Source organism: Dreissena polymorpha, chromosome 9, assembly GCF_020536995.1.
Source record: "Dreissena polymorpha isolate Duluth1 chromosome 9, UMN_Dpol_1.0, whole genome shotgun sequence".
Lineage (NCBI taxonomy): Eukaryota > Metazoa > Mollusca > Bivalvia > Myida > Dreissenidae > Dreissena > Dreissena polymorpha.
Window position 1 is genome coordinate 105272265 of NC_068363.1, and position 24534 is coordinate 105296798.

The 24534-nt window shown below is 34.5% G+C and overlaps 1 protein-coding gene across 1 annotated transcript in view; it reads right to left on the bottom strand.

The window, feature by feature from the left end:
* Positions 1–4141: 4141 nt before the first annotated feature.
* Positions 4142–24534, bottom strand: part of LOC127844088 (aurora kinase A-A-like) — a 38540-nt gene continuing 18147 nt past the window's right edge. Inside the window, exons 6-8 of the mRNA XM_052374061.1 lie at positions 8164–8312; positions 7122–7353; positions 4142–6226 (exon numbers count right to left, since the gene is read on the bottom strand). Coding sequence (XP_052230021.1) covers positions 6128–6226; positions 7122–7353; positions 8164–8312 — 480 coding nt within the window. The 3' untranslated portion in view covers positions 4142–6127. The remainder of the gene's footprint in view (positions 6227–7121; positions 7354–8163; positions 8313–24534) is intronic.

Here is a 24534-nt window from a genome sequence, read left to right on the forward strand (position 1 = left end):
TAAATGCACCTGTCAATAATACCCGCAAGGGGAGTTAGACAGTATAGATAGAGATAACAGATTGTTAAGCCTGTGAATAAGCCAGTTGATGAGTTTAGTCAAATAAATGACTTTGGAAAATCAACCAATAGATGATTTTGGTGAGTGAATTGATCAGTTTATACATTGGTATGATATATTCGATGGATGGATTTGGTAATGAAACGGTTCGTTGATATGTTTGTAACGGGATTTGTTTTCATTTATTTGATTTGACAATTGAACAAGTCATCGAAAAGGAAGGAGCATTCAATGGTTTAATTGATGGATTGAGTCTAAGAATTGGCCAATACATTGATCGGGGTTCATTTATCAACAGTTGGATTTAGTCGATGAAAGTAAATGTATTTATCAAACATTTAAATATGACCCTGTTTTTATATTGGTGAGTCGGCCCGTCGATTGACTCATTAAAGGTGTTATTTTGAAAGTTGACTGATAAAGCATGGTGTTTGTATTTCAGATTACTAAAGTGGTGTTTTTAAATTTGCCACAGTGAACATGGCACATAATACATATATGCTAACAGTCTAAGAGACGTTTGGAACCGTACTAGAAATGACGATACATTGACTAAACCCACTACAAAAATATCAGCGAACCGCCGTTTACATGTTTGAAATTCTAAAAATATGTTCTGTTTTCCAATAATTAAAGTTTGTTTGATAGGAAAAATTATAATTTTATCACGATATTTGGAGCATTTAAAGCATTATTGAACAAGGTTCAAATGCTGTGCGTTGGTATTATTTACACGCACATGTGGTCGGCGTGTGGCTTTGTTATTATTAAGACAAGAGGGCCATGATGGCCCTGAATCGCTCACCTGACTCATTAAGATCAGATGAAAACTATGACCTCAATTGTCTACACAATGTTTTTCTATGATTTGACCTAGTGACCTAGTTCCTGACTCTAGATGACCCAAATACAATCCCAATCCAGATTTCATCAAGATAAACATTCTGACCACAGTTCATAAATATTGGATGAAAACTGTGACCTCTATTGTCAACACAAGGTTTTTCTATTTATTTGACCTAGATTTTTACCCCAGATGACCCAAATACAATCCCACCCAGATTTCATCAAGAATTCTGACCAAATTTCATAAAGGTTGGATGAAAACTGTGATCTCTAATGTCTACACAAGGTTTTTCTATTATTTGACCTAGTGACCTAGTTTTTGACCCCAGATGACCCAAATAAAATCCCAACCCAGATTTCATCAAGATAAACATTCTGACCAAATTTCATAAAGATTGGATGAAAACTGTGACCTCTATTGTCTACAGAAGGTTGTTCTATTATTTGACCTAGTGACCTTGTTTTTGACCCCAGATGACCCAAATACAATCCCAAACCGGATTTCATCAAGATAAACATTTTGACCAAATTTCATCAAGATTGGATGCAAACTGTGACCTCTACTGTCTACACAAACAAATTGTTGACGGACGGACGCACGGACACACGCAGGCACGCACAACGGACGCAGAACATCACACGATCACATAAGCTCACCGTGTCACTTCATGACAGGTGACCTAAAAATATGTGTCGGAGATAAACATGAACAGTTGTGGTTAAAATCCCATAGAATCAAGGGCTGTTTGTAAAACATGCATTCCCCCCTATATGGGCTATAAGTTGTAGTAGCAGCCATTGTGTGAATACGTTTTTGTCACTGTGAATGGTGGTGGTGGTGGTGGTGATGTAGTAGTAGTAGTAGTAGTAGTTATAGTAGTTGTAGTAGTAGTAGTAGTAGTAGTAGTAGTAGTAGTAGTAGTAGTAGTAGTAGTAGTAGTATTAGTAGTAGTAGAAGTAGTAGTAGTAGTAGTAGTAGTAGTAGTAGTAGTAGTAGAAGTAGTAGTAGTAGTAGTAGTAGTAGTAGTAGTAGTAGTAGTAGTGGTAGAGGTAGTAGTAGTAGTAGTAGTAGTGGTAAAAGTAGTAGTAGTAGTGGCAGTAGTAGTAGAAGTAGTAATAGTAGACGTGGTGGTGGTGGTGGTGGTGGTGGTGGTCGTCGTCGTAGTAGTAGTAGTACTAGTAGTAGTAGTAGAAGTAGTAGTAGTAGTAGTAGTAGTAGTAGTAGTAGTAGTAGTAGTAGTAGTAGTAGCGGTAGTAGTAGTAGAAGTAGTAGTAGTAGTAGTAGTAGTAGTAGTAGTAGTAGTAGTAGTAGTAGGAGTAGCAGAAGCAGTAGCAGCATTACAAGACCAATACTTAAGAATGATCAAATGGGAAAAGGTAACCTAGCACTGGCAGTAAATATGGGGCTCATTTACAGGTCAGATTTGGAATCTCTGCTGTAAAATGAGATTTTGAATGAATTAAAGGGATGCAAATCTGTAATAAAAAGAACATGCATAAACCGTAGTTGTTTCCCTTGTTTGAACCATGCTAAATCCTTACAAGTTTGGAAAGAATTGGATGAAAAATTTGGACTTTATTGAATAAACACCATTTTCTCAATTCAAGGGGAGGTAATTCTGTACTTCATGGACCAATAATGCTCATTTTTTGTAGGGTTCGTGTCCTCATTGATATAAAGACACTGTGCAAATTTGGAAAGGATCGGACAAAAAATGTGGAAGATTTTTGAAAGTTATCACAAAATAGGCAAAAACGAATAAACATGCAAAGTTCAACGAGCTCCTGCGGCCATGTTTTTTGACGAATCAAATTTCTTTGAACATCTTTTTCAGGGGAGCCCTCAAAGGTCATCCCTGTGAAAATTTTTGAAAATCTGATGAGCGGTTTCTGACAAGAAGATTTTTTAAGGTTTTTACCATATATGGTCATGGCGGCCATCTTGGTTATGTGATCAAATTTTTTTTAACAATTCTTTTGTCCCATGACCTAGGGATGCTCCACATGAAATTTAGTTAAAATTGGCTCAATGGTTAAGTAGAAGAAGATGTTTACAAATTGTTTACATACAGACGGACGGACGGACGCCGGACGCTGAGTGATCACAATAGCTCACCCCGAGCTATCGCTCAGGTGAGCTAAAAACACATCATTTTGAATGAAAAATAGTCAAATAATAACGAAAAATAAACTTCTCTTATAATAAAAATTCAATATCAAATACACATGTAAAAAGATTGTTTCATAGGCATTCGTACAGACCAAATTACTTACAGCTGCTACTGAAGAGAACCACTCTTAAATGAGTTATTTTTAAACTTACCAGTATGTTATTCATAGTAACAGCTGTTGTATTTGGTATTTTATTTGCAAGAATTGTTCTCATATTTGGACTTTCTTCATTTTAGAAAGTTAAGTACTAAGAAATCTGATAGATAAAGTAATGTTAACATTTAATACCAAATTTCTTATTAATGACAAGAGGGAAGGATGTTAATAAATCTTATATACTAGTATGATATGCACGTACTAATAAATGTGCCGTTGAATTTTTGCAGTCAAGTAAATTCAATTTTTTTGTTGATACAAACTTAATTTCGTGTTTTTTAAACAAGAATTGTTTGAAATCATACAGCAGAAGCACACGAAAAAACGTAAAATGGTGTAAAACAGATGGTATTGCATATATTTTTTATGAATTGTTAAACAACACATGTCAACCTGATAAACCAGTCACTGTTTTGAGTGTTTTCCCTTAAAGCAATAACTTTTGAGTGCCAAAAACTTATCACCACCAATAAACTTATGCCAGATTAATCATCAATTAATCAAGAAAACAATCTTGTTAACGATCTTTCTAAAATGTCTGTACTTGTAACTTAATTCAGAATCAGCTATCATCACCAACTGCGCACTAATTAGCATAACGCTTTACAGCAATGACCGCATAAGATTAAAAATTTATATATATAATGTATTTAAATTTGTAATCGCATCTTATGCAAGGATGTTTAAGAAACATCTGCAAATGAGGCGCATTTTTGCAGAGGCCTGTTACCTGAGTATATTCAATCAAGATTCGTGCCCTAAAAAAACATACATGTGCCCAAAAAAGGAGACAAATGGACTGTGTTCATAATTATTTTAAATTCCAACCCCAGACATTCATTGGCATCCCAAAAACATACAGCAGACATCCATAGAACATGCATAAAAAAACACATTCGAGTAAGAAAAGGTTTGGGAATTTTATTCAATGAGTGTATAACAATTTCGCATTAAATGAAACATATAATTTAAACAGCTGTACAATCAGTGCATACTGGCACTACAGATATTACATCAGGAATACAATAGCAAGCATAAATCATCGAACGAACAGCACCCAGTACCACAAACACATGGAGAAAAACTAAAGATGGACAGTACAGAATAGACCATACCGTAAGCCATTCTTCTTCCTACTGAAAAAGAATGCTTAGTAAGTTGATTGTAACATTCAAAAGCGCTTATCATCCTTCCATGCACAAGTACCGGTAATGATAGAACCTTTTGGCTTTTAAAGGATTAAAGATAAGATGGTAAATACGATACCAGCACATTAATTACAAGAATATTAAATTGAAAAATTTTGTGTTAAATTAACAAAGTAAACACATTAACAGCAAAATATCATGCATGTCCGTCTTCATGACTACCAGCAAATGCGCATGTATGCCTGTTATTATGACTGCACATATAAAATTGAAAATGTGCACATAGAGAAATCAGCACTATCAACAATATCAAGTATGGGTAAATCAGACAACGCATCAGTAATTCATTAGTTATTAGTTTTTACACGCATGGATCACACATTCTGAACAGCACTTGAACTATACTGTTTAAATTGAAGCACATAAATACATGCCAGCAGAGATTGAAGGTTTATAAAGAAATTCAAAATATTTGTTGCATTTTATAAACAATTCTGGTATTGATCTTTCAAAAACAAAAATCTAATTACTAGCCAGTACAAGATATACAACTGCAATTACTGGACAAGGAAAAATAGTAAAAATAGAGAGAAAAACAAGTACATGTATAAATGTTCCGTTATGCAAACTTTGTTCATACACTTTAAAAAGTTAATTAGCACCTTAATTTCATGACATTTTGTTATAAAACTTAAGATTCATGTAGTGTATAAAAGAATATTATAATACAGTAGTTAGTATGAGCAGCAGGAGAGAATGAGGAGCAGAATCACATATACATCAAACATTCCATTGAACCAGAGCAGTTGGACTTCCATGGATAGATTATAACTACCGGTATATGTAGAAATTGCACATGTAAGAATCTAAGGATGTACACATAGTAAGTTAAGTCTTTACCTCTAAGCACAAATGTAAACACAGTCCTTGTTCTGCACAAATTAAGGCACATTGTTATATCTAATTTGATATCACAGAATGATCACAAGAAGTCAAAAGAAAAATTAACTTCAGAGCGACTGTTTATTACTTTATACTGTCTGCATTACAGTATTAACAAATAATTCCTTATCAATCATGTTCACTGTCAATATTCAGATGTTACATAAAGCAAAGTTGATTGAATATATAATGCTCAAACTTTATGTTCTCATAATATCCAGAATCCTCACCCTTAAAAAATGGGAATTAACATGTTATCTGATAATCCAAATACCCAGTAAAAATAATAGTGAAACAAATTGTAAATTGTAATGGCAGATCATCAATTTCAATTTACAAACTTGCCAGGGGCAATATTACCAAGACTTTTATTAGTATGCAATACTTAAAGGCTGTATAACACAAATATGGAAGGCATATAGAATATGATATAGCAGATATGAGTAAACATGTTTCATGTCACAAAATTATCCGAAAGCATTACATCTCAAATAATAGTGTCTTTTATTGTAATTGACTATTACCCTTAAAATACCAATGTAATGACATTAAAACATCTTTGTTCATAAATTTAGACATTCATGTTATGTCTATTTAAATGTTTTTTGTTGAAACCATATGAATTTCATCCTGAATGACAAATAAAACTGGAATTGTCAAACAAGGTCAAATAGGTTATTTAGAAAAAACATATACACTCTAGAAGTATATGAACTTTTTCAAGCCCATATCCTCGATGAAAGACTCTTTTCTGAAGCAACTGATCCCATAGCAACCCTCTGTTTCCATGACACTGGCAGGTGTTAGCGCGGTTCCTGTTTGGGGCAGTAGTTGGCAGTGATCCATGGGTGAGTCATCACCTGGTCCAGGGGCATTCTTGTCTTCGGGTCATGCTTCAACAACTGTCAAATAGCAAGGGCAAGTGAAACATCATGACACATGATATGATCATGGGACATTATTAAATTGCAACTACAAACAATGTATTTTGTAATGAGTTTGGAATATATTGTTAAAAGTTTGGAATGATATTTTCTCCAAATGAAAAATGCTTAAGTTAAGCCGCATCTATAGGCTATATGGCCTCATGATTTTTCAGATAGATCAGTATTGACCAGTGACTTGTACATTTTATTTTATTAACCTTGACATGGTTATAGTGTACTTTGGCTTTATGTTTAAATAAGAATTTGATTGATTATAATTAAGAGTGCATGAAATAAGACTATAAGGATGTTGTCACGATGGCAATTGCTAAGTGAGCCCATGACACAAAACTGTTTACCTTTAGTGTGATGTACAATAAGGGTGCTAAACTAAACCCCTAACAGGATTGTTTTAAAGTTTGATAATAGAAAGGAAAATTAAAGTATGTTCTTAAATTTCTAAATGAAAATCTACATAAAAGAAGACAATTGACATTGTTGCAGTTACCAGAAAAATGTTAAGTGTAAGTTATACATACAATCAAGCATTGATTATATAGCTGGAATCCACCTAGGATGTGAAAAGGGCAGAGTGCTCTTTTGTCAATGGGCACTTTAGCCCACATGGTTATATTAACCCTGAGGTGTAATTACAATATAGCATGTGTTATATAAAATAAATATGTCATATTACAGACATTTTCATTTAAAACCTGGTAAAGTATTATAATAAAGTAATAAGATAAAAACAAAGGAATGGATGGGGTCTAAAACTAAAAGTGGAGGGTGTGATCTAAAGGGGCAGGTTGCTGTGTCCTCCCTTTTAGTTAGGCCTAGCTGGAGCACTGCAAAATAAACTGCAATCACTTACACTGCCGATCAAGTCCCTAGCCCCCTGTGACATGTATGGGGGGTAGCGTATATCGACCTTGGTGATGCGTCTGTATGTCTCATTGTTACTCTCGGTCTCAAACGGGGGTTTACCGACGAGCAGTTCGTAACAAAGCACCCCTAGGCTCCAGAGGTCAACGGTCTCATCGTGATACGCCCCCTCGATCATCTCTGGGGGAAGGTAGTCCAGAGTGCCACACAGCGTGGTACGTCTGAAATGTTATCATGATATGAGTCACGTCATGCGAAAATGGGTCTTATCCCAAGAGTTGCTGCACTCTTATTGAGATCTACCCTGTCCACTAGTGTAGTCTAATGCACTGCACAGAGTGGTACACCTAAAATGTTACAAAGATACATGCCACATCATGCAAAAATGGATCATATGCAGCCAGGGTAGTTGCTGACCAGCCTGGGCATAAGCACAGACTGGTCAGGGGCTTCCCTGTGTGATATTTAGACCACAAAACCTAAAGCCACTTCACAGCAGACAGAGAAGCTCCTGACCAGACTGCATTTATGTATTCTTTTTTTTTAAGTTAAAACATAAAAACATTGATGGCAAAATCGATGGACGATTGCAAAGAAAATGGCCTGATTGATGGAATGCGCCTTTCATGACCTGATTGAATCTAGCAAAGTGCCCCAGGTTACAAACAACTAATCGATTTTTTTTGTTCACATGCTGAAAACACAATTTTGGGGAAAAATGACACAATTTTCCTTTGTTTTGTGATTAGTATTTCAGACAACCATTTGGACTTTTGTTATTTTCATTAATAGGGAAAGTATAAATAAATAAGGAAAACAATCACTTTCTTTAGATGGGTAATACTACCAAAAAAGAGGGAGTGTTTTTTTAAGATATGCAATGACATATTTTTATTTGTTTTAAATATGTACTTGTAACATTTGCTTTGATATCAACCAAAACCAGGATCATGCTTAAGATAAATAATTGCGCCATGGCAATGGAGCCACATTTTGGTCCCAAATCATCCCTAAAACAAGTGACAGCCAACCTGGAGGATGGAGCATGTACGGACCAGCCAAAGTCTGCAATCTTGAGGTTAGCGGTCATTCCTAGAAGCAGGTTCTCAGGCTTGATGTCTCGATGGATCACCTTCTTGCTGTGGCAGTACTTGAGGGCATTGGCCAACTGGTAGATGTACTGAGACAGAGATAGTAGGAGGGGTTAAGATACACATCGAGTGCCAATTTTAATACTTTCCCATGCCCCCAAAATTACTGGACATAATTATGTATAGTACAATCAATATCTAATATAGTAGCCAACACCAAAACAGTCTAATACAATGGCTGTAAAACAAGCCCCTGCTAAAATCAAAGCTCTGACTGATATAATTTAGGCGAGTATGTTGGAAATCCTGTTTGCCCGCTGTAAACATCACTGCGACTAACAAGTAATGTTTGACTACCATTAACACTGGGGCAAAGTGGTCATAATGGCATTGATTGGATTTTGTAAAAAGGAATAATACAACATGACTAGATTGAACAATAATCAAGCGTTGTAGGGGCCATTTTTTTTAAAATTGACTATTGAGGCATTGGACAATAAGTGGGAAAGGAATCATCCGATGTGCTTAAACTGCCTGGGAAATGTCCTGACCACACATATCTATGTCCTTCAGTTTTATTTATAGACAACTTTTTTCATCTCTGTCAAACAGTTGGAAAGGTATTTATTCATGAATCCATGAACCTTTTCTTTCAGGACTTGTACTAGCCATTGTTTTTTGGACAAGAGGGCCTGAAAAGGCCCAAAGTTGCTCACCTGAGATTCAAAGAAACTGACCTATTCTGTGCAGCCCAAGATGTCATAAGAACAAAATGTTCTTACCAACTTTCATGACTAGTGAACACCCTGGCAGCCACATTTTTCAACAGAACAGGGTTTTACTTTAGCCATAAAAGGAACAAGACTACTGGAAGCAATAAAAGTCCCTTACCGGCTCCACCATTGTCAGAAATTCCACCATTGTCAGAATCTTTTTTTTTTATTTGTTGCCATAGCAACCAGAATTTTTGACATAGGAACAAAATGAAATGACGTGCATAATGTCCATATTGACATCTATCTATGTTCCAAGTTTCATGAAAAAATATTAAGAACTTTAAAAGTTCTTGCAGGATCCAGAAAACCACAATTTTCAGCAGTATTTCTAGCCTATTTGTTGCCATAGCAACCAAAATTTAAGACCTAGGAACAAAATGAAATGACGTGCATAATGTCCATATTGCCATCTATCCATGTTCCAAGTTTTATGAAAAAATATTAAGAACTTTTAAAGTTATCGCAGGATCCAGAAAACCACCATTTTCAGCAGTATTTCTAGTCTATTTGTTGCCATAGCAACCATAATTTTTGACGTATGAACAAAATGAAATGACGTGCATAATTTCTATATTGTCATTTAGCTATGTTTTAAGTTTAATGAAAAAATATTAAGAACTTTGAAAGTTATCGCAGGATCCAGAAAAAGAACACCATTTTCAGCAGTATTTCTAGTCTATTTGTTGCCATAGCAACCAAAATTGTTGGCGTAGGAACAAAATGAAATGACGTGCATAATGTCCATATTGCCATCTATCCATATTTCAAGTTTCATGAAAAAATATTAAGAACTCTTTAAGTTATAGCAGGATCCGGAAAACCACCATTTTCAGCAGTATTTCTAGTCTATTTGTTGCCACAGCAACCAGAATTTTTGACGTATGAACAAAATGAAATGACGTGCATAATGTCCATATTGCCATCTATCCATATTTTAAGTTTCATGAAAAATATTAAGAACTTTTTAAGTTAACGCAGGATCCAGAAAAAAACACCATTTTCAGCAGTATTTCTAGTCTATTTGTTGCCATAGCAACCAGAATTGTTGACGTAGGAACAAAATGAAATGACGTGCCTAATGTCCATATTGCCATCTATCCATATTTCAAGTTTCATGAAAAAATATAAAGAACTTTTAAAGTTATCGCAGGATCCAGAAAAAACACCATTTTCAGCAGTATTTCTAGTCTATTTGTTGCCATAGCAACCAGAATTTTTGACGTAGGAACAAAATGAAATGACGTGCATAATGTCCATATTGCTATCTATCCATATTTCAAGTTTTATGAAAAAAATATTAAGAACTTTTAAAGTTTTCGCAGGATCCAAAAAAGTGTGACGGACGGACGGAGACAAAACCATAAGTCCCCTCCGGTGAAACCGGTAGGGGACTAAAAATGCCCCGCCCCTGGCAGCTATGTTTTTCAACCAACTGGCATCATTTTTAAACTAGTCCAAGATATTATTAGGATGAATCTTCTGACCAAGTTTTATGATGATCGGACAATAAATGTGGCCACTAGAGTGTTAACAAGATTTTACTAGAGCCATATAAGGAAAAATGCCCCGCCCCTTGGCAGCCATGTTTTTCAAGGAAACATAACCATTTTGAATTCATCCAAGATATCATTGAGACCAATCTTCTGACCGAATTTCATGAAGATTGGACAATAAATGTGGTCTCTAGAGTGTTAACAAGGTTTTACTAAAGCCATACATGTATAAGGAAAAATGCCCCGCCCCCTGGTGGCCATGTTTTTAAAGCAACTAAAACTATTTTCGAACACATCCAAGATATCATTAGGACAAATCTTCTGACCAAGTTTCATGAAGATCGGAAAATAAATGTGGCCTCTAGAGTGTTAACAAGGTTATACTATAGCCATATAAGGAAAAATGCCCCGCCCCCTGACAGCCATGTTTTTCAACCAACCAGCATCATTTTTGAGCTCTTCCAAGATATTATTTGGATGAATCTTCTGACCAAGTTTCATGAAGATAGGACAATAAATGTGGCCTCTAGAGTGTTAACAAGATTTTACTATAGCCATATATGGAAATGTCCTGCCCCTTGACAGCCATGTTTTTCAAGCAAACGTAACCATTTTCGAACTCATCCAAGATATCATTGAGACCAATCTTCTGACCTAACTTCATGAAGATTGGACAATAAATATGGCCTTTAGAGTGTTAACAAGTTTTAACAAGGGAGTTAACTACTGGTATTAGAAAGTATGAACATTGTACAGGTTATCTTTCTTCAGCATACTGTTCACGTTTTCACTATATACATATAGAGTGTACTACCTGTGTTCTTGGATATTGAAAAGTGTATAACTTACTTTACAGAAACATTTGCAGCAATTAAAATAAATAATTTTAGCTTCTTAAACAGTTACTTTATTAGGTTTTCCATTCTGAATTATGATGCAAATACAACCAGGGCAACAGATAATATTTTGTATTTTGGGTCAATTCTTTTCACTGCAAGCTTTTTGTAACAATTAGTTTTTGCCCCTCAAAACTCAGGCTTTTTCCGCCCCATGCCACGGGTCCGAAATTCGGCCCCATTCCCAATGCAAATCTGGTAGTTTTTTTCCCAATTGAAAAAAAAATTCCCAATTCCAAAAAAAAAAAAAAAAAAAAAAAAAAAATTTTTTTTTTTTTTACCTTAAAATATATAAGGCCACAATTAAAATATTGTTGGTTTGCCCTTTACCGACCCTAAATTTTACAGGTGGGTAGGTAGGTAGGAAAATTATTTTATTTTATTTGAGAAATTATATTTTTAATACACTAATAGTCTATGAATATTTAAAACACTTTTATTAAAGCACTGTTGCAGTGTACGAAGCCCTATGTAGCTTAACATTATCTTGTTTGCTGTTTCTTGCATATATTAATATCAAATGCATGCTTGTGTGTTATTACATCAAATATTTGTTCATTATATGATTTTAATTGCTCAAATGCATTTGTAATTATTTAACAGCCAGACAGCTTTTATTTTTAACTTAAATCTTTCCCTTAAATTGGGCTTAATTAGCATGCAACAAGCATTTAAGGAGTGTAGAAAGACAGCCCAAAGCCTTTAATGGAAAAATTCAGACGTGGCGAAAGACCATCACATTTTACAGGCCAGACTTGCCTACCAGGAGAAACAATTCACAGGCCTGTTGAAGTTTTTACAGGCCTCAATTTTAAGTGTTTGACCGGTTAGTGCATAGTCTCAGCATGGAAAAGTAAATTCATAAAAGTGCAAACTGAACATTATTATAAAGCATTATTTCTTCTTGAATGCTCTGAGCTTTTATGAGTACATACGTACAGCTCAAAGGGTCAATAGCTGGGAGTTGTATTATTGCAACTAACATAAGCATGAAAACTTGATTTGGGGAAATAAATTCTGGATCTGGATAGGTACGTTGCAGGACCTTTCGGTGTAGGCGCAACGGGGGAGAGGGTGGTTAGTCCCACTGTAGGACAGTGGATATACTAACGCTTTAAACATATATACTTGAGTGTTGTCGATGTATTTAGCTAAGAGACATTAATAAATTAAATAAGTTTACCTTTACATATCCATTTCACTAACATGCCATTACAGTAAACTGTTCAGTGTGGCAAACATAATAAAGCAGAATATGCACATGAATCTGATTAAACACAGATCCACTTGCATATAAATCAAATCATGTTTGTCTTTTATTTTGCATTTTCGACAAAAAAAAATCCTGTAAATGTTAGTTCTGGCTTCCATAACTTTAAATGTCGCTTTTTATGATTTTTGACTGGCGCGACTTTATAGTTATGGACCAACTCCATTAGGAAAGTCAACCAGAAATTCCCGAAAAGTTGACAGTTAACAAAGACCGGTCCAAAACAGCTTTTAAATGCAGTTGTTGGCCCAAATCAACCACTTGATTGGAAAGATTGACATTTTTCACATTTAACTGATATATTCTTTCACAAAAAACTATCTTAAACATTTAAAAAGGAATCTATTCTGCTCAAACATATCGAGAAAAACAGCGATGTGACAGACTTTCTTGAAATGCGAATCTCCCGAGATTTCACGGTCATATGACGTTATTTCTATTTTTAGTAACAAACCATGTGCTCAAGTGTTTTTTCAAATTCAGAATGACATTTCCCGGTATTTTAATTATTCTGGCTTATTTTGTAAACAAATTGTAGTGTCAATACAAAGTCAAAGTAAATATTATATAAAACTACCTGATTCACAATGAAATCAGTCTTATAATCCACCAGACGTAAGTTGTTAATCACAAATAATAGATTTCAGAAAACGAAAGTAATGTTTACAATTTCAGCATAAAATGTCAAGGTTTATCCGAAAGTATCCAAATGAAAACTCGTCACGTGACAAAGCGACAATGGCGTCAAAATTGTGAATTTCAGACTGATGAGAGTTATTTTCGTCTAATGTAAGATGCATTTGAAACATCTGAACCTTAAAACATTCCTCGATGCAGTAATTTATATTCATTCACTAATATATGTAGAAATGTATCCAAGAAAATGAGCTTTCTTTGATTTATAGCGTGACATAAATATGTTACGACTCTGGTTGACTTTCGATACGGGGTTAGCTTCAGCGTACAGGTCTGTCAATACTATATAAACTGTACGCTGAAGTTTCTTTAGCTATGTAAATGTAAGATGTATTTTTCTTTGCGAGTAGACTGCATTCCAATTTTCAAACACTTCATCACTTGTTCTGTGACATTCAGTTCATACATTTGCAAAAAAAAGAGAGTTTTATTTGTATCTAAAACCTATGCTCAATCGTAGAATGACACGCTCTTTTCATTAATCGATACTAATTATATGATGTCCGTCGTAAATTCGATAGTTATTTGTTCTCGCTGAGCATCGTTATTTCTTTTAAGTGTCGGCCATCTTGGATCACGTTAACAACATGTGTACAACGAACGTAAACTCGTATATGTCCGACTACTTTCGCGAACCAATGGTTCAATCTGAACGCATCGGACAGTGGGCTACACCACACCGTCTCTCTGATGTACGTAGGCGGCCGTCATATTGGATTTGGAACTACTTTAGAAAACAAGATGGAGGCCCCCTCGTAAAGAGGAAAAATTGAAATGTGTGTTTTAGCTCGTCTTTTTCAAGATTACATTCTTTAAGTACTAATTTAATGTAGATCTGTGAATTCCCACAACGTACTTAAAAACTTGTTTAAATTTAAAGATGCCATTACTGACATACTGATAGGAGTACTTATAATATTGACATCGAGTAAATTTAAAAATTAAATCGACTGTTTTTGTTATATTTTGTGAGATACGAGGATTGATTACATAAACTTGATAAAGTATGAAACACATCACTCATTGTATGAGCATGGATGGCCGATTGATCCAAACGGTAGACTTTTACTCCATGGGGTCAATGGTTCGAGCCCATTTGAGGGTTACTTTTATATTTTTATTCAATTTTATTCTTTTTTTATTGCAGCATTTTAGATTCAATGTTTGCATTTATCAATATAGCATAGAGTCCATAATGACAAAAATAATTTGGGGAGTTCTTATGGTATAGGTAGATTTTGTGACATTACAAGGATTGCTTATATATTAATAAAGTATAAAATAAACCACTGACTATATGGGAGCACTGATGGCCCATTTGTTTAAGCTTTTACTCCAAGGGTCAGTGGATCGAGCCCAGTTAAGGGAGATTTCCTTTCTTTTTTTTCTTTTTTTTATTGAGTTATTTTGCTAAAATGTTTACTTATCAATTTAAAGTATTTAATAACAAACTTCAATACATGTCTAATTTGTGAAAATGTCCCTTTGAAATTGCTAGTTTTCCTCTTACATGCCCTTGTATTTTAAGATAGAATACTTTCCTCTCCAGAGGAAAGAGGTATGGGTTTGAATCCCATCAGGGGCTTCAGAGGATGATTCATTTTGAGACAAATGTTAATATTTGCTTGAGTGTATCCCAAAGTTAACCTAATATTAAATATATAACTGTGAAAGATAATTCAAAATAATGTTTGTTACAATATACATTGTGATCCATGGACATGAACATTCAATTATGCAAGAAACATGTATGATTTGAGGGAAGAATAAGACAGCAAACTTAGAATGGACATTCATTTTAGATTGTTTAGTAACTAAAACTATAAATGTTGTAAAGCTTGTGTATGACGTCCTTGCTTCTGGACAGCAGAACAGTTTAGGCATAAATGATTACCCTTTTTCTTTAGAATCAACATTGATGCATTATTACCTAAGCAAAGTTGAACTTTTTAAAAACTCGAATTGGGAACTGAATTTTTCATGTTCGTTGCTTGCAATTTACCAGTACTGAACATAATGTTACTGGTGAATAAATGCCTTCTCTCTTTACACTTTACAGGGAGATGGTGTTTTTCATAAATATCCAGGTTAATTTGTATAAGACCTCGTATCATATTTATATACATGTAAGCTACCCGGTATACATTTATGATGATGACATTTTGTGTTTGGCTGTAAATTTACAGAGAAAATATACTACAGTCGCATGTCACCAGAGTTGTTAAAAGGGCATTTAGACAGTATTGTCCCTGACTTTTGCCCATTTTGACATATTCTTATAAACAAGAGGGCCACGATGGCCCTGTATCGCTCCACTGCTGAAAAAAGGCTGAAATAAATATTCTCGGCATGTGCAAATACTTAAATATAGGCCCTATTTAAGCACATGTACACTTTTGTGACCCCTGGGCTGGGCCAAATTTAACCCCAGACGCATAATTTGAGCAAACTTTGTAGAGGACTACTATACCTCACTACATACAAAATGTGGTAGCCCTAGGTCCTAGAGTTACGGATAAGAATATGTTAACAGTTTTCACAAAATAAGCAAGATATAAGCGTATATAATGTTCAATTTTGTGACCGCGGGTCAGGGTCAAATTTGACCCAAAGGGCATAATTTGAACCATCTGGGTAGAGGATTATAAGATGTTACTGCATACCAAATTTGTTAGCCGTAGTCCGAATGGTTTTCGACAAGAAGATTTTTTAAGATTTCACAAAATAGGCGCTTTATAAGCGTTTATTAAATTTTGTGACCCCCGGGGCAGGGTCAAAGTTGACCCCAGAGATATTATTTGAAAAAGTTTGGTAGAGGTATATTAGATGCCACTACATACCAAATTTGGTAGCCCTAGGCCCAATGGTTATGAACAAAAAGATTTTTAAAGTTTTCACAAAATAGGCCCCATATAAGCGTATGTTCAGTTTTGTGACCCCCCGGGCAGGGTTAAATTTGACCCAAGGAACAAAATTTGAACAAACTAGGTAGAAAACTATAAGATGTCACTACATACCAAATTTGGTGGCCCTATGCCTTATAGTTAAGGACAAGAAGATATTTAAAGTTTTCACAAAATAGGCACTATATTAGCATATAATCGATTTTGTGGCCCCCAGGGCAGGGTCAAATTTGACCCCTGGGGCATAATTTGAAATACTAAGTAGAGGACTATACAATGTCACTACATACCAAATTGTGTAGCCCTAGGCCTAATGGTTATGGACAAGAATTTTCTTTTAAGTTTTCACAAAAAAGGCATTATATAAGCATATGTTCAATTTTGTGACCCCTGGGGCATGGTCAGATTTGACCCCAGGGATAAAATTCAAACAAATTTGGTAGAGGACTATAAGATGTCACTACATACCAAATTTGATAGCCCTAGGCCGGATGGTTATGGACAAGAATATATTTGAAGTTTTCACAAAATAAGCACTTTATAAGCATTCAATTTTGTGACCCCCGGAGCAGTTTCAAATTTGACCCCAGGGGCATTATTTGAACAAACTAAGAAGAGAACTATTACATGTCACTACATACCAAATTTGGTAGCCCTATGCCATACAGTTATGGACAATAAGTTTTTAAAGTTTTCACAAAATAGGCCATATATAAGCATAATGTGCAATGTTGTGACCCTCGACGCAGGGTCAAACTTGACTCAAGGGGCATAATTTGAACAAACTTGGTAGAGGACTATGAGATGTCATTACATACCAAATTTGGTAGCCCTAGGTCCAATGGCTATGGACACGAATATATTTGAAGTTTTCACAAAATAAGCACTTTATAAGCTTATATTCAATTTTGTGACCCCCGGGGAAGTTTCAAATTTGACCCAGGGGGCGTTATTTGAACAAACTAAGAAGAGAACTATTACATGTCACTTCATACTAAATTTGGTAGCCCTATGTCATACAGTTATGGACAAGAAGTTTTTAAAGTTTTCACAAAATAGGCCGTATATAAGCATATGTTCTATTTTGTGACCCTCGGGGCAGGGTCAAACTTGACCCCAGGGGCATAATTTGAACAAACTTGGTAGAGGACTATAAGATGTCACTACATACCAAATTTGGTAGCCCTAGGCCCAATAGATATGGACAAAAGATTTTTAAAGTTTTCACAAAATAAGCACTTTATAAGCATATATTAAATTTTGTGACCCTCGGGACAGGGTCAAACTTGACCCCAGGGGCATAATTTGAACAAACTTGGTAGAGGACTATAAGATGCCACTACGTACCAAATTTGGTAGCCCTATGCCCAATGGTTATGGACGAGATTTGTAAAGTTTTCACATAATAGACCCTATATACGCATATGTTAATTTTGTGACTCCCGGGGCAGTGTCAAATTTGACCCCAGGGGCATAATTTGAACAAATTTGGTAGAAGACTATTAGATGTCTCTACATACCAACTTTGATAGCCCTAGGCCCAATGGTTATGGACGAGAAGATTTTGAAAGTTTTCACAAAATAGGCCTTAAATAAGCAATTTTCAATTTTGTAACCCCCGGGGCAGGGTCAAATTTGACCCAGGGGCATAATTTGAACAAATTTAGCCAGTGGAGCTAAAAACTGATTCTTTGTTTAGCATGCAAAGGGGATGGAGGAACATTTGTTGGTGCCTTTTTAAAAAGTTGTTTCATTGTGTGGAAAATTGAGTTTAAAAATGTATACACAATGCCTTATTTGTAGCAAATTCCAACAATGTCTGTGGTTTTTCATGTAAAAACAAGAGATATGTTTGTCAGAAACATATTGGGCCGCTTTGAAGCCGTATATTTGACCTTTAAGGATAATCTTGACCTTTCAGTACTCAAAATGTGCAGCTCCATGAGATACACATGTATGCCAAGTTGCTATATTCAATATTGCAAAAGTTATAGGAAATGTTTAAGTTTTCGGACAAACAGTTAGCACATATAAGTTGGTTTTACAAATTCACTGAGTGTAAACATTGGGCACTTATATAGCTCAAAGTGACCGGGAAACAAATTCTTGTGTTCTGATTTACATACATGTATTTACACTTGCAAATTTCAAAGTTAAGAATGGTAATTGTTCTCTTATTGCCAACAACTGCATAAATCTTAACATTGTAAACTGTTTTGTCTTTATTACTACTTTTGTACATTCTTTTGTATTGCCCTCTTTATATTAACTTTCAACATATTTATTATATCCAGTAATTGTAGATATCATATGTTTTGTGATGTAAATGTGTAGGGTTCTTGTTACTTGTCACACCCATTTCCATTTCATAATGCCTTAACACTGATATAGGATATTAGTGATTTTTTATTATTGTATTTATGTAAACTTATTCTCTATGCTGATGAAAGTGTCATCCTTTATTTTCACAAAGATCCTAGTATCATCAGTAGTGTTTTTTGTAAAGAACTTGAAAATTGTATTAAATGGTTAGTGGATAACAAACTGTCTTTACACCTTGGAAAAACTGAATGTATAGTGTTTGGTTCCAAAAGGAAATCTAAACTTCATAATTTTAATGTATAATGTAATGATCACACTATTGTTTCTCAATCATCTGTTGAACACCTTGGTTCAATATTCGACACCGATCTTTCTGCTACATCTATTGTTAATAAAATTATTAAAAAGGTGAACTCAAGAATAAGATTCTTCAGGGGCGTAGCTAGCATTTTTTGAGCTGTAGGCCCAAATATGTTACATAAAAACAGGGTGTGTGTGCGGGGTACCCCCCTGGAAATTGTTTCAATCCCATAACGCCTGTGGTGAGATTTAAAGCATATCTAGACAAATAATAAGGTAAGAAAATATAAGACTTTGGCCTGTATTTTTTTTGATATTTTACTTTTTTATCTCAATGTCAGAGAACTAAATTTTACTGTATTATCTTTATACCTAAGAACTTAATTTTAAAACAATATGGAACAGAGAAACATTTAAAATTGTAACACTCACTTATTCACAAGTCAAACCATGGGAATTCTTTCCAATAATACTGTTTGCATGTCTATATAGAAAGAAGTAAAGTTGATAATTGGATGATATGTCCTTTGGAATCCATTGCCTGAGGATCGTGTCAATATGAAATGCAGATTTCTTACACCTCACCACCTTCAGGGTCAACATTTTAATGCATTTTTCGAAGTTGAAGCAATTTTAATTTTTTCATGTTTCAAAAAAATTTGTAGGCCCGGGCCTGCTGTGCCTAATAGCAGCTACACCCTGTTCTTGTATAGACAAAACCACTGTTCAAATATGGAATTAAGAAAATTGTTATGTAACTCATTGGTTCAATGCCATTTTGACTATGCTAGCTCTTCATAGTACAATGGTATAAGTAAACAGTTAAAAAATAGACTACAAGTTGTACAGAATAAAGTTGTTAAATTTATTCATGGATATGACTCTAGAACATCTTTGAAAGTAAAGGATTTTAGTAGTATTGGTTGGTTAAATGTTCAAAACAGAGTTAAGCAAATAACACTCAACCATGTTTATAAAATTGTTAACAAGAAATGTCCTTCTAACATGACCTTTTTGTATAATAATATTAGTTTAGTGTCTGATATACATAGTGATAACAGTAGACATAGTAAAGATAACTTTTATTTACCTCAATGTCCTCAAGTGAATGGTTTTACCAGCACTACTTTTAATTATAAACTATCAAAGACTGGAACTGTTTACCTGCTGATGTAAAAATCATTATAAAAGAATAAATATGAATTTGAAAACAGAGTGAAAACTTCTCTCACAGACAATATGATTGAAATTGAAAGAAGATGCTGATTTTATTTGTTACTAGTAGTCTTATTGTTTAAATTAATGTTTATGTGATTGGTTTGTTTTATATATATATATATATATATATATATATATATATATATATATATATATATATATATATATATATATATATATATATATATATATATATATATATATATTACTGTAGTTCAAATAAGTCATCAATAAAGTATTTGTATGTACATTTAAATGTGATGACAAGATAGTAGTATACATTGTGTAACTAATGCTCCCTAATAATACATACTAATTACTATTTGATCTCAAGACTATAGTCTCAAGTTTAAATTAATGATATTTTTATGCGTATTAATGCCACCATTTTTGTACATTTTCCACCCATCTATAGGGCCCCATTGGAAATAAGTTGCAAACCTTTCATGGGACATCCTGTGGTATATATATCATGTCTTGATTTCAACATCTTGTAACTACTTGTTATTTCAGATCTCTGCTAAATACACTTACTTTTTACTTGTAACTGAATTTAAATGATAAACTTTGACTGTGATATTCAAAATGTGATATATCAATGCATTGTGATCCAAAACCTGTAATAATTGTTTTCCAATTATTAAATGTTGTAAATTGACTGTATTGTATGATCTGTACTTGTATGACATATATATACATATGCATGAATAAATCAATATTTAGAAAAGTGTGATAGACACTGTTTCCAGACATATTACAGTTAAATTACTTCATGTCAGTAATGGCAGTCAGGGATGGAAAATATCTTTTTACAATTGTTGCCGGCACTGTCAACCATATTTAGTGTTTTTGTTTCCCATCTAAAGAGTACTGACCCAAAACCATGGGCATGCCTGTGATATGTATCTTAAAGATTCTTAAAAGAAAAATAATATAAATTTTTACAACACCACTGCTCAGTTTTAACATTTCGAATACAGTATGTCTTATTTTGAGAGGCCACTCTAAATTGAGTTCATTTCCAAGGGCAAAGTTATGTCTTAATTTAATAATATTACCAAACTGAAAATTGTAACAGGCTGTCCCTAATTTTAATGGCACTGGATTGTTTAAGGCTTTGAAAAGCTAGTTGCCTGACCGGGATTATAACAACATCTGGAATTAAAATGCCTAGGATAAAATATAAACAATATCTGCCAGAAGTACTGTATGGTTGCAATCATCAAATATACAGAAATAATCGTTTTTCAAATTCAATCAAGCCCCACTCATTCCATTCCATGAAACCTTTCAGGTGTCTCAATACTGATTATAGCCCCACTGAGGGCTGTATGGCTATAGTCCATATACAGTTTGTGACTGCCTGGCTGGTCACTATAATGCCATTGGGACCAATGTGGAGTTTACTATTTCTTATATTACATCCAAGAGTTTTCTCTGTACCACTGTACAGTGTTGTACGATTGTTTATGGTATAGAACATAAACATATTGATTAAATTTCAAAGTTTGTCGCCTGGAGCCGAACATCAGCAATGTTGCAATGAATATAATTTAAGAAATACTGATTCTCTTAAGTTTGAATAATGTTGATGTTTTCACTTCAATAAACAACTATTTTGCTTTCTTAACATTTTATTAAAATTTGAATATTTTGCATGCAATAATATCTAATTTTAAACAATATCATTAATAAATATTCTATTATATTACTCTTTACAGATATTGGTCATTATATATCTATATTATCGGTTGATTTAGTGCAAATTTGTTGGTGTGTAACCCGAACTATATTTTCGGTGTAATATCTTCCGCCTAGAGGCGTTAGACATATTCTTCCACCAAATACACCCGAGAGACGATCGCCGATATGGCGGAATTGTCCGAGGTGTCCCGATTGCCAATGGTTAAGTATGATGTCGTTCGGCCATTTTCACGGAACACCGCCGATCGCGATGCTGGTTATAGACGCTTGCATTACTGTCTATTCTGGGGCGTATGAAATTCCAACCATCGGAGCGACCTAGGTCGGTCAAGGGCGATAATAATAGACAGGGATATAAATACGCGCATGAATAAATATTGCTTTCGGCTCTTTTATCATCGTCGAAAAAAACGAAAATAAAAAAAATAAGTTTTCAGAAATCGCAATAAAAATTTTTGGGTCGGGGGGTAAAAAGTGGGTCGGTCGGTAAAGGGCAAACAAACTCAATTTTAATTTAGGCCTAAGTTAACCTGATCCGGTGTAGAAAATAGAAAGTGTTGCATAATTTAAGAATCTGTTGCCTTGAATTTGTTTTAAAGACTGTAAAATATGTTATTATTATTTAAGACTTTCCTTATTTTCCTCAAAATCCGGCGCTTCGCACGATTTTTTTCACCTCAAAAAAGGCCAGGCCTTTTCCCCAAATTCAGATTAAAAAACCTGCAGTTATCTCACATGTTCATAATACTTTGTAAAATTTTAATAATAAGTTATCAAAATAGTCGTTATTTACCAGTTAACGGCTTCTTTGAAATATAAGAAACACTATTTACATGCGATAATTTTTCCCAATTGAGCCAATTTTGCGAATAATTTTTTTCCCAAAATGGGGGTTTTCACGACGCGAAATTCCCAAAATTCCAGTGTGGCGTATTCCCAAAATGGAGCGGAAAAAGCCTGAAACTATTTGTCAATTAGTTTTTTACAATTTGATCAAAACGTATATACATTTCTGGATCAGATTAGCGCTTCATTTTTGGATATTGATAATGCTCAGCATTTCTTATTCATATTAAGTCATTATATATTCACACAGACAATGGTTGTTTGTAAATATTAGTACAAATTGTATATTGACAAATGGATGATGGAGTCATTTTGTTTAAACCAGTTTCAACACTCCTGCCCTGCAGTCTCAGATAATACTTACATTGCCCAACCCTCTCAATCGATGACAAGACAGTGGAAATCACGATGTTGTTAGTTTTTGAGACACGGAATCGCAGCAGTGTTTTGAGCCGAATATTTCAGAATATGTCACCTGCGCTATAAAATGTGATAGAATACTCTTCACAATGTCTTTTCACGACCGTTTGGGTCTCGTAACTAATTGTAAAATATTGGGCGCGCACGCCGTTTATGAAAGTTTCCTAACCCGACCGCGTTTCAAAGAGAACCTTTTTCCGAACTTATTTCGGCAGAAGTAACTTTTTACATTGACACCGGCCCAAAACGGTGTTTATATGAACTAACTGAAAATATTACGGCGGCACTAAAGGTTACAATACACTTATTATAATTAAACGCGGTACGGCCGAAAACGGAACAAATAAAACGACGAAGAATCAATATCAATTAGTTTTCCATTTTCATAATTGTTTTCTGTACGATTGATTTTTAATTTCTATTCGTTTTCTGTCAAATACAAATTGTAAAAACGATAAAACGAACCTTATCTGTTGCCCTGTACAACTACACATTAAAACCCATGGCTAAATACTATTTCTTCATTTTTTTGACAAGAAAACACAGTCAATTAGTAAGCTAAGTAAATGAACACTAATGTCACTGTCTCATCTCAAAAAAATCATTGCTTTAGCAGTTAACTGTAAACACCTTTTTAGCCACTGATATAATTATTATCAAATCGTTTAATATCGGGGCGACAATTTCTTTTTCTGGGTTTACATCTTGAATGTCAGGATGGTAAGACGACCGTATGTAGCCAGTTAATATGACAACTGTTGAGTGAGTGAGTGAACAAAGTGTTTTTTGAACCGCTTTCGGTTAAGCCGGCCTGCCCTTGCGCACAGACATATTGTTTTTGACAGGTTTACGAGTTACCAGAAATCACGCCTCAGAATAGACAATAATACCGGAACCCAGTCTAAAACTTTTCGGTAATTAAAATTAACGAAAAGCGCCATTAGGTTAGAGACCAACAAATCACGCGACTCTGACGCAGACGTATTGGTTAACAGTGTTTTTTTCATTCAAAATCGGGTCCGGTAACCGAACCCATTCCCAATGGAAAAAAAAAATATTTTTCCCAAATTGGAGCTAAAAATTCCCAATGGAACCAAAAAAAAAAAAAACAATTTTTTTTTTTTTAGATCATTATTTTGTTTATCTCCCATCCATATAAGATCAACCTTAGTAAATATAATACTGTGAACACTTGTATCCATAATTTTGAAGCATTTGTTAGCAAAACAACAACAACACTAATCTCCCAATTTTAGTCAAAACGCCGCGAATTTCCCAATCCAAAGGGACCCGGCCCCATTCCCAAAATGGTGGAAAAAAAACGCTGAGTACATCCAGATTTTTTTGTTAATGCGTACAAGGGATTTAAAAGTTGTAATTGTACGTCCAGTTTATAACAAAAGATGTGTTTGTCAGAAACATAATGCCCCCTTATGCGCCGCTTTGAATTATTTTTTTGACCTGTGA